This window comes from Cetorhinus maximus, chromosome 8 (assembly GCF_964194155.1).
Source record: "Cetorhinus maximus chromosome 8, sCetMax3.hap1.1, whole genome shotgun sequence".
In the NCBI taxonomy this organism is placed as follows: domain Eukaryota; kingdom Metazoa; phylum Chordata; class Chondrichthyes; order Lamniformes; family Cetorhinidae; genus Cetorhinus; species Cetorhinus maximus.
Window position 1 is genome coordinate 118,397,061 of NC_135886.1, and position 17,894 is coordinate 118,414,954.

The following is a 17,894-nucleotide window of genomic DNA, read 5'->3' on the forward strand; positions in this document are numbered from 1 at the left end:
GCTGGAAATCTGAAACAAAAACAGAAAGTGCTGGAAAATCTCAGCAGGTCTGACAGCATCTGTGGAGAGAGAAACAGAGTTAACGTTTCAAGTCCGTATGACTCTCTGAAGAAGGGTCATATGGACTCAAAACATTAACTCTGTTTCTCTCTCCACAGATGCTACTACACCTGCTGACCTTTTCCAGCATTTTCTGTTTTTGATTCTTCTCATCTGGCCTGGATGGCACCTGCTCATAATCTCTCCATCTGTCTTCATGCAGGACAAGCCAGCACACAAGAAAAAAGAGAGGTCACAGACTGGTGAAGGAATGCCTGGCATCAAGGTTCTTACAGACTTTGAAAATAGAGTCACCCAGCTGGCAGCCAATGACCTGGACCGCTCTTGTGCTGATGGTGAGGTCGCTGGTGCTCAACCAAGTGAGGATCCAACGGTGCAACATCCATCAGACAACCATGCTGTGGGTCACTTCCCCTGTTCCGCAGTGCCCTGACATGCACTAATTATCTCTCCTTGCTTTCGCAGGCACTTCTGGGAAGCAGCGGAGCAGGTCCATGAGCCAGGTCCTCAACTCAAGCTCTAAAGACACATTGGAAGACGAATCTGATGACACTCTAATTGAAGACCCATTACAGCGCTCACCTCCGCCAGCACAGAGACACACACCTCGGTGGGACCAAGCTTAGAGTAGCCTCAGGGTTACAATCTGGCGAGCACATCACACCGTCTGATCCACAGCAGGTGGAGGCAGGGACTTGCCAGGCTTCTGGCACTCAGCCAAGTCAGATGAGGAGCCTCTGGGCTCGGTCATACCACATCAGCTGGAGCTGCAAAGGCAAGCTCAGGAACATCAGGAAGGGATGTCCGCTGCACTCCTCAGATTGCAAGGCACAATGGAAGGGTCCGTCCACCTTCAGTCTGAGGTGATAGCGCTGGCATGCCAACGCACCAAAGTCAACATTGGTAGGATGGCAGCTGCCATGGAGATCTTGGTCCAGGACATTGGTCCTGATCTGCTGCGCAGGTTGAACTCCAAATGTATCAATGCAAGAGGGGTGTCGGGCAGCTCAAGCTCACTCCAGCTTCCCCTTCTCCTCAAGGAGTCAACCAGGGGCCCTCAGGCACCCATAGGGAGGAGGATCAGCAGGTGCACACCCCACAACCATCCACCCAGGTGACTCCGGGAATGTCCGGTCCGTCCAAATGCCCACTTCCTGTGACCCCAGCAGCTCCAGCTCCACAGGCCAAGGAGGGTGCCACTCCCTCACAGCATAACCTCAAAAGTAGGCTGGGCCCACCAGGTCTCAGCCCTTCAGAGGACACCCACCAAGGTCATCACAGACAGGGTGTAGCAGTCAGCAGGCTGCCTCCGCCTCCTTTGTGGATGTCAGGGGAGCACCAAGGCAGCATTAGAAAGGTTAAGAAGATGTAACTGCACAGCCTGGGTATGGATGTTAATCATTTGTACATAATGTTCACTATTGTAAATAATGTCTCAAGGATTTCTCATATCATTCAGATGTGAAACCTTGATTCCTGCACAAGATAAAGGTAAATGTCTCCGTCTGGGGCCTCTTTCCTGTGCAGTGTGTAACCTTCAGACCAAAGTGATGGTCCGACCTCACACTCGCTGGACACATTAGCGACACCTGCACCTCAATGGTGCCAGAATGTCATGGGCAGGTATCACAGCGTTCCATCATTCTTTCTGTGTGCTTTCAGCAAATTTGAGGTGGGGCTGGCCCCATATCTCTTCGGCATCTGTGACCAGTGACACTGCTCCTGAAGGGGTCAGGTGCTGAAGGCTGACAAAAGATCAGGTGCATTTAAAGATTCACGGCTGCATCTCCATGATACGACCTTGACCACCGAGTGCAAGTGAGCTGCCCTCGGCCAGACAGGAGACAGACATTCACAGAGGCTATGTGAAGATCTATGGAGTGTCCTCACTGCATGTCGTCATCATCCTCCTGGAAACTAGCGAATATTAGGGACTCTGCTGAATCTCCATGACATGAGCCTAAGCACTGATGGTATGTGCGCTGCCATCAGCCACACAGGAGTCAAACGTTCACAGATGAAAGGTGAGGATGTCAGGACTGTGACTGCCCTCACTGCATCTCGTCATCATCCTCCACGAATCTTGTAGCTATGAGGGCCTCCCAAGCATGCCTGCCTCATCTGGCCAGTGCAATGGCCTCATCGCTGGCAGCCTTACCTTCGAGGACCTCATCACTGTCATCCCCTTCGACATCCTCCTCATTGGAGGAGGCGTGCAGCTCATCCATCTCCTCCTCAACCAGGTAGTCCCCCCAGTTGCAGCGCCAGGTTGTGGAGCACGCAGCAAGCGACAATGATGTGCGACACTCTCTAGGGGACTGTATTGCAGTGCTCCACCAGACCTGTCTAGGCACCGAAATCCCATTTTCAAAATTCCTAGCGTTCATTCCACCAAAGCCCAGGTCGCGGCATGAGCCTTGTTATACAGTCACCCCGCTGCAGTCTGAGGCCACTGCACGGACGTCATCATCCACGTCCTCTGTGGGTAGCGCTTGTACCCAAGGAGCCAACCCTGCAGCCTCTGTGGAAGATGTCAGGGATCCAAGACCTGCTTGAGGATGTAGGGGTCATTGGCGGTCCCTGGGAATTGTGCGCAGACTTGCAGGATGCATTTGTGGTGGTCGCACATCAGCTGAACATTCCACGACTGGAAGCCCTTGCAGTTGATGTAGTTGACTGCTTGTTGCCATGGAGGTCTAAGCACCATGTGATTGCAGTCAATGGCACCCTGCACCTGTGGAAAACCTGAGATCTGCGCAAACCCCAGCGCTCTTGCTTCCTGGTTTTCCTAATCCCGGGCGAAATGCACAAAGTTCTGTGCCTTCATGAAGATGGCATCCATGACCACCTGGATGCATTTGTGCATAGAGGCTTGCAAGATCTCGCACAGGTCACCTGTGGATCCCTGGAAGGAACCACTGGCATAAGAATTGAGCGCTGCGGCCACGTTCACGGCCACTGGCAATGGATGCCCTACTTGTCCCCATGGTGTCAAAACCTGCAGCAGGTGGCATATGTGACTGGCTAGTTCCCTAGACATGCGCAGTCTTTGGTGACACTGGTTCTCAGTCATCTGCAGGAATTACAAGCGCCGCCTATAGACCCTTGGTCTAGTGAGGCACCTACAAGCAACAGCTCTCTGTGGATCTTCAGCTGCGTGCGCAACAGGCCCTTAGCACCTTCACCTTGAAGGAGGCAGTCCTCCTCTTGCCAAGCCAGGTGCTTCCGCCTCTCTCTTCTTCTTCTTCTCTGGTCTCTGTAAGCCATGAGGCGTACCATTAAATCACCAGGCTCCATGATCCTGATGTTCTCCTCTGCAGGATCAAAGAGAGAGACATGTGGGTTAGCAAGAACCTCTCTTGGTTAAGTCTGAAGTCCCCTTCACGCATGCAGGAGAGTGCTGGCCACCATTTGGATGGACAGTGTGTAGTGCGCTCATTGCCTGTCCGAATCTCCACCCACTCTGCCATACTCCACTTCACCAATTGGTGGTAGCTTCGGCCACAGGACTGCATGCTGTGCTCTCAGCTCAGGCACAGGCATTCTCCTAACCTGCACTGCAAGGCTGCGCTGTTAGCTTGAACCATGAGGGATACTGGTCCAAACCTTAACAAAGACATTGCACGGGACTTGTGAGTGCCTCCGCCAGTGACTGCGCCAGGTCTGCCTTTTGCAAGGGGATTATACCACTTGCCCAGTCGGCTAATTGCTCTGCTGCCCCCTAAAATGCACATTAATTTCCAGTCTGTGTCTGACAGGTGAAAGGTTCTGGAGCATTTGGTAGCACATTCATACTTTTGTGTTGCTTGGGTGGGCAGAAAAGCTTCAGAGACCCGACTTAAGCATGTCAATGGAGCTGCAACTGAACAGTCTCAGCTGTGGCAGAATGCTCAGTTTTGACAAGCTTTTCCAAGCATAGGGCCACTTCCCTCAGCACCCCCTTCCTTCAAACCCCCAGCATGTGCTTGTGAACTTCCTTCAGTCTGTGCTGCCTTGCCCTCACCCCCCTGGCATCTGCTTGTGAACTTCCTTCAGTCTGTGCTGCCTTGACACTAACCCGCCCCCCCTCCACTAATCCTGGCTTGACCCACACTGGAGCCCTTGCCTTGGCACCCCACAGGAAGCCAGCCAGGAAAAGGCAACTTCCCTGAATGGGCAGTGCTTCTTCCTTGGTGTCCTATTGCCAATGCTCACAAGTGCTGCGCAATGTTGTGTGCACTCACCTCCAAGTTCCCCTTGAATTTCAGGTCGTCAGATGCACGCCTTTACAAGACAGTCGCAAAGTGTGCCATTCAGAAGACACACCAACGTCGGCGGTAAATTTGACATGGGAGGATGGTTCCAGCTAACAGGGCTTATAATTAGATGCAAATATATTAAAATGACATTCCTGACGTGCGGCGATGGGAAACGCGGCCCGCCATTGACGGGTGAAATAGACAATTGCAAACTGGTTTCACGACGGTGTAAAACTGATTTTTGGCCTTCTTGCCATATTGTTCCCCCTGCCCGCCATGACGCCCGAAAATTCCAGATTATATTTTCCTGTTCAAACCAAGGTAGAAACAATATAGAGATCATTGTAGAGATTTTTTTCACAATCCGAAAATAATGATAAAATTATTTTATTTAGTGCAATAAAGGTACGCAGAGTAGTAAGAATGTGGTATTGCAAGGAGCAGCGTAAATGGGGTTAAGGGAATGTTGCATAAGCATATGAGGGAGAAAAGATCAGAGGGTTATATTGACAGGGTTAGATGAAGTAGGAAGTTAATTTAGAACATAAAAACTGGCACAGACTGGAAGACCTGAAGAGCCTGTTTCTGTGCTGTACATTCTGTGTAATCTTTATAGATAACGTGCAATTGTTTAATTGTATCCAATAATATTTAGTGTACCTTCAGAACAAATCTAAGTAAAAACCTTGTGATAATTAGCTATTTATTTGGTAGAAGTAAAAAAAATCTTCATTACACATTCTGTTTCTATGGACAACACTTTGTTTACTAGACTCTGGTAACATTTAGCATGATGTGACTTTACAGGAGTCTTTATGACAATGCAAAATAACATTAGGGTTTTGGTCCTCTTTTAGCCAGTTTTGTTGAAGTTGTCACTGTACATTGATTTGTAGTGTTTATTCCTGCTGCTAAAAAAGCAAAGAAATAATCTTTTAAGAAATGCAGCTTACAGCTGATGTCCTGTACAAATACTGGCTATCAAAAAATGCCTGAACTTAGCATAGAAATGAATGCATTTGGGTCAATTTAATCCTACGCCTATGTCAATATAAATATGTAATACATCTGATAATGTATTAAATTTACAGTTCCCTCTGCCCCAATACAGAAAAATAACTTTTATCATCTTACCATTCTTCCTGCACCTTTGAGGTGTAAGAAGCATTAATCAATCAATGCCATCCAATTCTGTCTGGGACCTTTACCTCCAGCTCAGGTATTTGCAAGTGCACTTTACCTGCATCATTGTTATGGTGTTGGGTAGGAGTTCCTCTTCATCAGATTCTAGCTCTTCTCCCTCAGGGCTTCCATTTCCACATTTACTTAGGGATCTTAGTGTCAAGCATTCTTAAAATGCAGCCATTGTAGATCCATCATCTCTTCCAGACAGTTACAGTCATTGGGAACATCCGCGGTTTTTATTCTTCACTTTCTTAAACCATCTGATGTTAAGAAGTCATCACAAGTGTCCACACTGGAATCTATTGTGTGAAACAATTAGATGGAGGCTGTATGTCAGGCAAAGTGCTGGCTGCAGATCAGAAGCATGGCCACACAAAGAAGTTCAACAAGTTCCAGTGCGGAAAATAACTACAGGGTGATACAAAACCTAAAGAGGTGATGTGCTGTAAATCCTTGCACCAAAGGCTGTAACCATTATGATACAAAAGCTGAAAAGAAGTTGCACATTATCTATAGTTTGCTTGAATCATACTATTCAATTCTCAATTAATCAAATAAAAGGTGATGTGATCATCCTAAGTCAATCCTAAGAAGTAAATGTGCAAAAAGCACTCTCCCCTATCTCAGTAATTAATAAGGGTAATGAGACAGTCATTCAAAGGCTTGCAAGGTTCTGACGTTCTGTCACTTATTAACAAGCCCTCTTTGAATTTATTACTCAGTTTTAAAGGACATCTATCTTTAACTGTGCTTTTTGACTAAGCATTCACAGCCTGGTTTGATATAAATTGTTCATAGTGTTCACTTTTATATGATTGTTAGGAATGTCAGTAATTGTTAGTCAGAAGCTCATTTCCTATAAGTAAAACAGACAGACTTCAGAAACATGGTACATGGCAAATAAGCCAGAGTTATTTGACAATATGAACACCCCAATAGTTCATACATATCCTAAACAGCTTATGTTTAAGGACATGATATGGCATGCTTTCTTTCTATTAATTGTCATCCATTTTACCTCTTTACCTTTTCATTGCCATCAATTTCCTTTACCCCAGCACAGTTCCTAGCCAAAACCTGATGCTAATAGAAGCAATTTGAGGTGCTATATACTATGGGTGGAAACAGGCAGGAACATTTCCTTTCATAATAGGGGCGGTACTGAGGGGAGAAGCTCCTGCTGATTATTTTTCTCAAAAGATGCTGATTTGCAGACCAAGGCCTACAGTCTTCATTGTCAGCTGTTACAGACCAAGATGGGAGGAATGCGCAGTTAATTCTAACCACACTCCTCCACAGGTCGTAACAATAGTTTAAATGTTTACTTCACCCACAAAGCTGGCCAATTGTTTACCTTTGATACTGTTGTTCCCAGCATAACAAAATGCTAACCAGGTTTCTTTCATTAAACACCAAAAAGAATAATTGATTTATTATAAAACAAATTTCTTTTTTAACAAACAAGTTATAAAATTGGTTAACATGCAAGTTGTAGTTTAGAAGTGTAACAATTTTCCCTTTTTAAAAAAAACAGATATTCAAACCCCATACACTCACACACAAACACAAAACAGGACAAAACAAGCACAGTCTCCTGCACAGGCTGGAGTATGGGAAAGTTTCTTTTAAAAGGATGAAAGGATAAAATTCAAAGAGATCCCAACACTGTTGATCTAACAGAATTCTGGTCGCAATAGGTCTGGAAGTTCCTTCAAATGGATTTTTTGGTGAAACTGTCCTTGATGACTTATTTATCACAACTTTGCAGACTTTCAAAAACAGATGAGTTATCGTAATGAGACAGTACTGAGGAAGGTGGGGAACAGAGGGAAAAGGAGAGTCTTTTCCTTGTGGCTTGCTTCTAAGGCACCCAGTACTCACTCTGACTGAGAGTTTTAAAGACTAAGATGTTCAAAGAATACTTCTCTCAGGCCAGGTGTTTTTGATCAATCAGCAAGAATCTTTAGCCTGGCAATGGCAGTTCTTTGTTAATTTAGATATACAAAGAATCTTAAAGAATAATTACAAAGAATCTCATGAGGTGCTCCCTGCTGGACATCTATCTTGACCTTTGGTTTCCTGAAGAATGGCATAATCACAGCCCCGAATTAATATTGCAAACTGTTAAAAATAAGTCAGGAGGAATAATGACCTTCAAATTTTCCAAAAATGGGTTCCACACACAGCATAAAATATTAATGGTTGGAAAATCTGGGATTGATAAGTATTTGTTAACTATTGGCATTAAGGTGTCTTGGGGGAAAGGTATATATGGCATTAAGTCTCAGATTAGCCATGATCTCATTGACTGGTGGAGCAGTTTGAGGGACTAAATGACCTACTATTGCTGTGTTCCTAAGTATAACAGGTGTTTTTTTAAAATCTTTGTTATGTTCTCATGGCAGCATGTACCTCCTCCAAAGCCAATATTTCCTACCTGATGTACAGTCCCCAGAACTAAATGCACTTCTCCAGATGGGGTCTGATTCAAGGTTCTATGCAACTGAAGCATAACTTCCTCCCTTTTGTATTCCAGTTGCCTTGAAATGAAGGCAAATGCTCCATTAGCCTTCACCATTACTTATTGCACCTGTTCACTTTTAGTGATCTGTGCGCATGGACAGCTAAATCTATTTGTTCTGCCACAGTTCCTACTTTATCACTGCTGAGAAAATGCTCTGATTTTTATTTCTTTGATACCTCAAACATGGATTCCATCCCTGTTGCATTTCCCAATCTCTATACTGTCTTCCTGACTCCATCCTCTCCTGAGGTGTTTGCAGCGTGTCAACAGTGATAAATATTTCTGGTTCTTTCTGATCGCCTTTTAGCTAACTTGTGTTCAAAATGCCCATTCAATTTTGTTTCTAAATGGTGAGACCAATACAATAATAAAAGCATAAAGTTATTCTGTAATTCTATAGAAAGATTAGACTCGGAGTACAGACACTCAAGGCTTTTCCAAGTTTTGCCGAACAGATACACTTATCCAAAGAGGGAGAAACTAGCAATCATGTATGGGATTATAGGAAATCAAGCACCTCACGTCACTAACAGTTATTTTTGAAGATTTTGGCCTTGATTATAGTCTTTTGGGCAGTAGGAAAGTGGACTCTTGGTGATTCGAAGCTGGCACAGAGCGCCGTCTACAATATAAAACAGCATATTACAAACATCGTCCGAGAGATAATGGACAACTCAATGTAATTAGATATAGGCTGGGATTGAACTGTAACCTACATTATTGTTAAATTACTGACAAAACAATGTCCCATGAATGCATAAATATATCTATATATTTAAGATTTTGGAGATAGCCAAAACGTGCATTCACAAAAATGTCCCCTGCATGTACTAGAGCAGTTTAAAAAAGGTTTTGCGATTTGCAGATCCTACTTCTAGTCCCTAATTTTAGGCCAATACTTGAGTATAACTGCAGCCGTACACTCAAAAGAAGTCAGGTCTAAATCCAGGTAAATTTCTCCCATTGGAGTGTGGCTTTGTAACAACGCAGTCCCCTGGATAGAAAAAGCATATTTATTCAGATCGAAAGTGAAGCCTTGATCAGATACACATTCCCTTTGAGCTGGGATGGATTTAACAAGTGGCACTATAACTGTGAAGAACTTTCAACTGTAATGTTGAATGAAGAAACCGCTTCATGATACTTTGCACCTCTTCGCATCGTCAATAGCTGTGTCAAATGGACATGGCCCTCATCTGCATGACAATCTGAAAACTTAGGTGGACAGCATCCCTTTCCCGTGGTTTTACATGTTAGAGTCGAAAGAATCGCAGCCACATACAGTATTGCTGAACAAACACCTAAGGCGGGAGCAAAATGGCTTAATTTGGTAGCTCCCAGAAAGCTATCTCATACCAGATTGAATTCACGCTTTCACAGATAGTTTTAGACCGGAGTTATACCGTGAGTTATCGCGATGAGCCAGGTAAGCGCGGAAGGATAAGGATCAAATTTATCTTTGAACAGCTTCCTGAAAAGAGTGTACATTTTTGGCCCGCACAATTGAATCATTTCAATTTATCGAATGGATGGTTCAATTTAGAGGGTTTTCTCTGACCAATGTATAAATAAAATAAGAAAAATGGTCTTCACTCTTTAACAAACTTCATTGACCTTATAATTTCTTGTCCAATTTCAGCAAATCGTGAATCAGCAGGTCGTCAGTTAAACTACCTCAAGTTGTGTTTGGCTGAAAATGAACCTGGTGCATCTTGGCCGCTGGGGTTAAAATCGTTTGTTTTATATATCATTTGTTTTTGACGGCCAGGTGCCATTCAACCTATTTGCTTGGCTTTATACTAACATAGTGACATTATATTCGAAGCCAGGCTTAAAACCTTCAAGGTATCTAGACCACTGGATAAAAGAATGTTGTGTGATTTTCTTTAATGATGAGATGGATTTATCTGGCAATAGGAAGTGCCACAGAGCAGAAAGGTGTTTTTTTTATATATACCAGAGCAGCATCAGTTCTTATTTGAATGCAAATCGATGGCCAGGCGTTGCAATGACGTCGCGGCGCCTTTGGTACACCGTTAGTAGCAGGGTCCTGTAAACAATGGTTAATCATGTGCGATAGGGGCAGTTCAGCATGAGCCTCACCAGACCAATGCCAGTCCGAGTAGACAGCCGCATCTGGCTGCAGCATGCGCGCAAACCCTAACCCTAGCCATGTATGTGGGCTATATATTGGATAAAGAAGTAAGCATGTACCCAGGGCCCGTTAGACGACCAAGCATCAATCTATCCACACAGAACTTCGTTTCTCCTCCACAATATTCGGAGTACGCGGGATATCATGTGCCTAATATGGAAAATCACCCCCAAACCTCGGTGTCTTGGACCTCTCCGTATGGTCCACCAAGGGAGGACTGGAGTTCTTATGGACCCGGCCCATCGAACGCAGTGCCAGTGCAGATAAGTAACTCTACTCCAGGGCAGGTTCCTTACAGCCCGCCTGACTATAACGCCATGAACCCCTCTGCTGCAGGGATCCTTCCTCCTTTAGATGCAACTTCAGGGGGACAAACGTCGCCTAATAGCCAAAGGCGGAACCCTTATGAATGGATGAAGAAAACAGCACAGATCTCTGCTGCAGGTAAGAACTCTCTAAGACTTGAAAATTCTCCAGGTGAAGGCACGAAGTTAGGCAACTGCATATTAAACAGTAGGTTCATCAAGGAGGGCAAGGAGCTAATGATCAGTACAAACATTCATAACTTGCAGCCGCTGTATTTAATTAAAACTATCAATGCAAGCACCAATTTTGGTTTCTAGAAGGATATTGCAATATTATTCCTTCTTGGCTTTCTGTAATATTGGAATCTTATGATTAAAGGACGATGACGGTTTGGTGTCTTCGGCAGAGTCAGAAATTCGTTTTATCTCTGAACCAGGCTGAGCAGTCTGTGGGAAACACTTGAGTTGATTGTCGCGCACTCTGTTACACTTTTACTGTTAAGCTTGCTGTTGCGTTTGATTACAGTAAAATCCAGTTTATCAGTTTGTGTGCTATGAGCTTCAAATTCTGGAAGTATATCTCTTTTTCTCGAGGGAGAAATTGGGTCAGGAAATTGGGGTCTTTTTTTGCAAATCTGATTTTTATGCAATTGCATTACTGGCGGAATACTAAAGTTTTACTAACTTCAACTTTGCAATATATAACATCATTGGCAATTACAGAGCCGGGATTTTAAAAAAAAATACAACCAAGACTGAAGGAACTGTAGCCAACATGATGTTTTAGCTATTACAGGGCACTTAATGGGGATAGACCCGGAATCCCATTGAACTGGATTGAATGGGAAAGCTAAGGCCAGCGATACCTAACCCCTAATGTGTTAAAGAACATGAAAGGCTGGGCGAAGCCCTTCGTGTGTCCCACCACAGTGTGACTGCACGAAACACCTTTCACATGCTGGTCAGCCAGACTCTGCTTGTGAAAGCACACCACTTTATGTAAGGTCGTACAGTCCAGGAATATTACTGCCCCCACGTTCACTCTACACTCAAGACTGTTGAGGAGATGTCAACAAGGTCTCATGGTTTACTGGATCAAGGATGTCAAAGAAATACTGAACATTAATGTGTGATAACTACATTTAGGTTAATGCCCTTTTACTTCAGACGGAACTGATTGCTCTCATTTTTGTCAAATTGGAACAAAATACAGATGGTTCTGTCTCGCAGCCTCGGGTATTAACCATTTGAAGTAAAGTATTAAACCATCCTACATTTAGTGTCCAAACTCTACTTCAGCCGAGGAGTTTTGTTTGCTGTTTCTTGTTTGTTAATCACATTTGCTAAGAGTTTGAGAATAAACGTTATGATTTGGAGCCAGTTCAGAGTTCATTGCTGGATATCAACAACAAAGATCCAGGTTCTATTCACTTGAGGGTTTCGGGTTGATCCGCTTCTGCAAACAGAACTGGGAAGATGATGGGATCTGATCATGATTGTTGTAATCTTATTCCCGTTTTCATCGGTTGAAATGCCGGTGACAACAAAATCGTTTACTGAGCTACTGAGCGCTTCGGCATTGCACCATTGTTCGGGTGCCAGTTATCAACCAGTAAGCCGACACTACTCCACATATTGCATCTCCAGAAGCACATTGAACCCTAGTGTCAAATATAAGTAATCAGCTTGACAGTGAAGACGTTTTAGGGCCGGGAAGTGAACTGGAAGGTGTTAGCTTCAGGCTTGGGTTTTTGAAGACCTGGGGTGGATGTGAGGCCCATTTTAAGGTTACACAAAGGTTACAGAGTGTGTGAACAAACCTGGGTCCCTCTTCGCAAGCTCCCAATGTTAGGGCCTACATACCGTGTTGGCTTCAACCCTGTTCCTCTTGTTGGTGTCATGTAACACTCCCTTCAGAATTCGGCATTTCAGCACATAATGTATTTCTGTATCTAAATAAAGCTCTTCGTCACTTTAATCGCGTGGAAGTCTTTTTTTTTAGAATAAGATTTCTACCAGTGTAACAAAATGAGGCTTTTATTTTTTGGAGACGGAATCATTCAGCTAAGAGCCTAGTCCCAGATTCCAGTGATAGAATCCCATGTAAATTGCAAGAGGTGGGAATGTAGCCAGGCGCCGGTCTCGGTTTGAATGCTAATTTGCCATCCTGTAAACTAGCTGTGAGGTCCCGTTTCTTCAGTCACTACATTGTTATTTGTCATATTCAGGCGGCATGCCCTTTCAACACTTTGCTCGCTTTGATATGCGCCCTCTTACGCTTCCTAACTCCTCATTATCTGAGAACATGGCCGCTTTATATTACCGGAAAGGGTGACGATTTTCACAATAAATAATGAATCTTGTCCTTGTAGCATTGTCTGGCTCGCAATGTCTCCTGAATTTTATTACCAAGGTGAATAATGCGAGTGCGGATGGCCGCGTTATAAACTGAGGTCATATTTACTTAGGCTTCGTATAACCTGTTGAATTTTAACCCTTGGCACACCCGCAAGACAGGTCAATTTTTGTTCAAATGCAAATATATTTAATCTGTGACCTGGGTGTGCAAGTCAACTATACATCAAACTCAATTCTGATTTGGATCAAGGAGGCTGGAATTGGAACGGTATTTTACTGACTATAAATAATTTATAAGACTCTTGAAATTAAACACGTGTAACATTTAGTATTCTGCATTTGTGTGAGTGGATCATGTTAAACCAACTTGCCCTAAACAAGTGAACAAAACTAAAAGAAATAAGATTCCAAATGTTAAAAAATCGGAAAAAATTCAGATTGTGCAGGAAACACAGCAAGTCCGTCAGCATCTGAAAAGGAATTGATCACCATCAAGTAGAAAAGGATAAAATGTCATTTTCTACGTGCCTTTTCAAATATTTGATGCAGCAATATTGGTCCTTTTGGAATGAGTGTGATGATCATCAATAGCCTGACCCCTTAAAGAAACATAAATACTGTTGGACAGGGACTGGAGGAACAGAAATAGCACATTGGTTGGAAGCCGTTCAACTGACAAGACAGAATGGAGATTCAAGAATGATTCATAGAAATGAATAAACTGCATAATTTTCTGGCTCCTAAACACATTTCAAATTGTTTGAATATAGTTTGCATGCTTCTAAGTAAATACAAGGAATGTTATTTTGAGAAGGCAATGTTTGTCTCAGTAGATTCTCATTTCATCAATCTTCAGGCTATTTATCCAAACGCTACACTTTGGGCGCTTAGTTGGTTAAGATTCTATTGAATAAAATAAGCTATTTAAAACAGATTCTTATATTTTGCTTGTATTTGTTAAATGGGTAAATCAGGAGGTGGTCCATGAAACAAAAATATGATTAACATTAGTGTTAAACAAAGCAAAGCTGTTTATTGCTTCCTCTATTATCACTGGCTGCAATAAAGATTCCAACTTGAATACCAGATATCAGATTTAACATTTCCTTTGCAAAAAGTTTGGTTCCCTCGTTTTCTTCGTGCCTTTTGGGCCCAGGGGCCTAGAGAAGTTCAGGTAAAAGACAGCTTTCAGCAATTTTTAACAAAACAGAAAAGATGCTTTTAAGATGAAAGTAGATGCCGCCATTTGTTTACGTGAGGGAAATCAAACAGATTGCCCTGTGATCCAGCTATTAGAAAGCCACCCTTTTGTAAAATTGACTTGTAGCTCTTTGTGTGGAGTGTGTTCGCTTTATCATATGAATACCGCGTTGTTAACTTGTCCAAGTGGGTGTATGCTCCATAGTGTAGTCTGGTCCCATCTTTCAATTACTGGGAGCGAGCTGCAAAGCTGCAAACATTTACAAGAATTAAAGAATGAATTTGGGGAAAGGGCGAGGTTTTTTCTTTCATTTCATTTCAAGTACAAAGCACTTACATTGAAATCCTAAATATTACACATGACAGTTTAACCTATCGTGGCCTGGAAATAGATTGGCTCCTAATACAATGAATTATATGTGCAGACGGATCTAATCATTCGTTTGGATTTCCGTGACTTCTTTCCCAGTGTTACAATACTTGGGGTAGATTTTTTTTTGTAGCTCGAAAAAGCCGCGGTTTGAGCAGCGGGCAGCAAGAAATCATCTTGAACAGGAATGTTTCATTATCGCTAGGAGAGACACTGCAGAAGGCAGCGCTGTCGAAAGCGACACTTGGCTGAAGTGTCATTTTGCACACTTAACTACATTTTGTTTTGAGAATTTACTTATCTGGGACACAGTTCTGGTGGGAAGGTAAATATTTATCGAATTACAGGCGTGTACGTAAGACAACACGCTGAATTTGGATAGCTGTATTGAGAAGTTTGTAAACGAGTAATGACAGTGAGATGAAGAATTCAATGAATTGTAATCACTTTATACTGTTCAGTGATTATAAATAATACTCTCAATTTAAACTGATTCAAATCTGTTAGTAACGTATATTGATATCTCTAAGCGTTCACTTGACAGCTTGTGTGTGAGGAATGTTTAGTAAACCAGTTCCTCTCATTTATTACCATTGCAAATACTGCGACACGACATTTTAAAAACTTAATATTCTGCGTTAGCATATATCAAAGCGTACTTATTCAGTGGAGCATTCGAGTTTACCAGGTATCTTCAACCGATTAAACACAATTTAGGAATGGGAGGAACCGCTACATTTGGGCTGAAAAGTATTCTTCACAGGTGGTGCATCTTAATTTTGGCTGAAATGATACTAATTCTTGCCATCAGTAACGATGCTAATTAGTTGGTCAGTTTGCACGAATAACTTTCAAGAGTGCGAAATCCAGTTTTACTGGACCCCTCAGTTATTTAATGAGTTCTCGTCAAAAACGAATAAACCGAATATTCGAAATGCAAAAAGAAAGCCAAAATGAGTACACAGCCTCTAGCACCATGCTCTGGAATATTGGGATCCCACTGATGCATACAACAGATGAATGACCAAGAATTAAAACAAAAAACTACTGCGGATGAATTAATGCCGACATTTAAACAAGGTGTTCCATTCGAGTCTGGTGGCCAAATAAAAGAAACACTCTCACTTTCAGGTTTGAGTTTGTTGGATTGGTAATGATATTATTGCTTTAACATCCCTCGCTATCGTTCTACAGGTAAAACCCGGACAAAAGACAAGTACAGGGTAGTTTACACAGATCATCAGAGGCTTGAGCTGGAAAAGGAATTTCACTACAACAGGTACATTACTATCAAGAGAAAATCGGAACTGGCAACCATCCTGGGACTCTCAGAAAGACAGGTTCGTTAACACAATATTGAGTAAAGAAATCTGCGGTGTGTTGGAAGATCTTCGTCGATCTCTTCCCAGATTGTAATTGCTTTCCGTGAAATTATTCTCAATTTCAACATTTACTTCCCAATAAAGCCTCAACCTATTCATCTGGAGAATCTCATTGCCTCTTCCGAGCCTTAACTCCGTCAGATGTCCAGACACCTGCTGCGTATTTCCATAATTTTCTGATCTTATTTCTGAAAATCCACAATTGCATATGTCCTTTAAAAAGGGAAACACCGCGTGATGTCGCAAGCATTGCAGAGAAAATGCGACTTTTTCTAAATGCCTGCTGATAAATCCTTCAACCGGTTTCACTCTTGTAACCAATGTACTATTAAATGGCAATCACTTCATGGCTGGGAAGAAATATTCTTTCTGCTAATTTGTGTGAGGTATTTATGCAGGTCAGTAAACCATTACTTGGGAACTTAATTCATCATTTGCAATATTTGACACTATGCAGCTCATATATGACTCTTTAAACTGAGAACCTAACAAAATGGATCAACAATTGACAGCTTTAACAGAAGCAAACAAGGTAGTTTACAAAAGTAAGTTGGTGGTGGGGTGTTGGGGGGGCGGGGGGTAGTGTGGTGGAGGTCGGTAGCTGGTGGACCTGACCAAAGACTTGTCCATGAGCTGGATTTAGCGCTCACTTTTAAAAGAGGGGAGATAATGATTTGAAAATAAATTTCAGATGATGGGGACATGCTCACGAATGTCAAGTTTCTTAAATGAAAACAGAAAATGAACAGGACCAGTGAAAGAACAAGAAAGTTAATGGCACCTAGTTCCTGCACACTAAACATTAATTCCTTCTTTCAGATGTTGACTGCCCCATGTGTACTTCCAGCATTTTCTATGTTCATTTCAGAACATCAACATTCGCAGTCTTTTCTTTTTCTCTTTGAAAGCTGCAGGTATGCAACATAAGGGTGAAGATGGTGGTGTAGGGATAATGTCAATGGGCTTGTAATCCAGAGTCCCAGGCTAATGCTGTGGGGATTGAGGTTCAAATCCCACCACAGCAGCTAGTGGAATTTCAATTCAATTATACCTGAAAACCTGTCTAAGCAATAGCTATCATGAAATTATCTTGGATTGTTGTAAAAACCCACCTGGTTTATTAATGCCCTTCAGGGAAGAAAATCTGCCGTCTGGCCTATACCTGACTCCAGATCCAAAATAATGTGGTTGACTCTTAATGGTGATTAGGGCTGAGCAACATATTGCTGGCCTTTCCAATCAAATAAAAGAAATATATATATATATGTTTTATACATATATAAAACAATCTCTACACTGCAAAAAGTAAGGCCTCATGTGAAGTGCTTTAAACATTCCAGGCTGTGATATGATGCTTAAGGATATTGGAAATATAGAGCTCTCTACCCCAAAAGGCTGCTGAGGCTAGGTCAATTAAAAATTTTGACACTGGGATTGATAGTTTGGTAGGCAGGGACATTAGGGGTTGAGGTAACAAGACAGATAGATAGCTAGATGCACATTAGCCATGATCTGATTGAATGGTGGGCTTGTCTCAACAGGTTGAATGGCCTACCTGTCCCTATGTTTCTAAATAAACACATTGGCTTCTTTCTCTTAGAAAATTTCTTGCAAGTTAGCCTATTTATTTTCCATTCATTTGAGATATAGTTTACTGTTTTAAATCTATTTCCATTTAGGTGAAAATCTGGTTCCAGAATCGAAGGGCCAAGGAACGGAAGATGACCAAGAAACAGTTGGCTCAGTCTGATGGCTGTCTGGCTCCCCACGGCCCAGGTCCAGGGAGTCCTGTAGAGATGGCAGGGCAGATGCTGCTTGGGGGCCACATCTCAGGGGGTCCGCCTGTGGGGAATATGGCCCAAGTAACTGTCACACTCTAACCACAATGCACAATAGCAAGGACTTCAGAGCTTGTGAGAATGACCCAGCCATATGCCCAGGATTATGTACAGAGAGCACTCCATTAGAGAGAGAAAAAAAGGCGCTTTACATTTTCGGAAGATGTGAATTTTACGGATATCAGGGAACAATTCGCAAGTTATAAAGTCACATGATTGCAAGTGAATGTTTTATATACGGACCAAACTTTGACTTGAACATTAAAGTTATTTGGAAGA

The 17,894-nt window shown here is 42.6% G+C and overlaps 1 protein-coding gene across 1 annotated transcript; it reads left to right on the top strand.

The window, feature by feature from the left end:
- Nucleotides 1–10,179: 10,179 nt before the first annotated feature.
- Nucleotides 10,180–17,657, top strand: cdx4 (caudal type homeobox 4). Its single transcript, XM_078546169.1, has 3 exons — nt 10,180–10,606; nt 15,590–15,735; nt 17,457–17,657. The coding sequence occupies exons 1-3, from the start codon at nt 10,180–10,182 to the stop codon at nt 17,655–17,657; spliced, it is 774 nt and encodes a 257-aa protein (XP_078402295.1).
- Nucleotides 17,658–17,894: the final 237 nt, after the last annotated feature.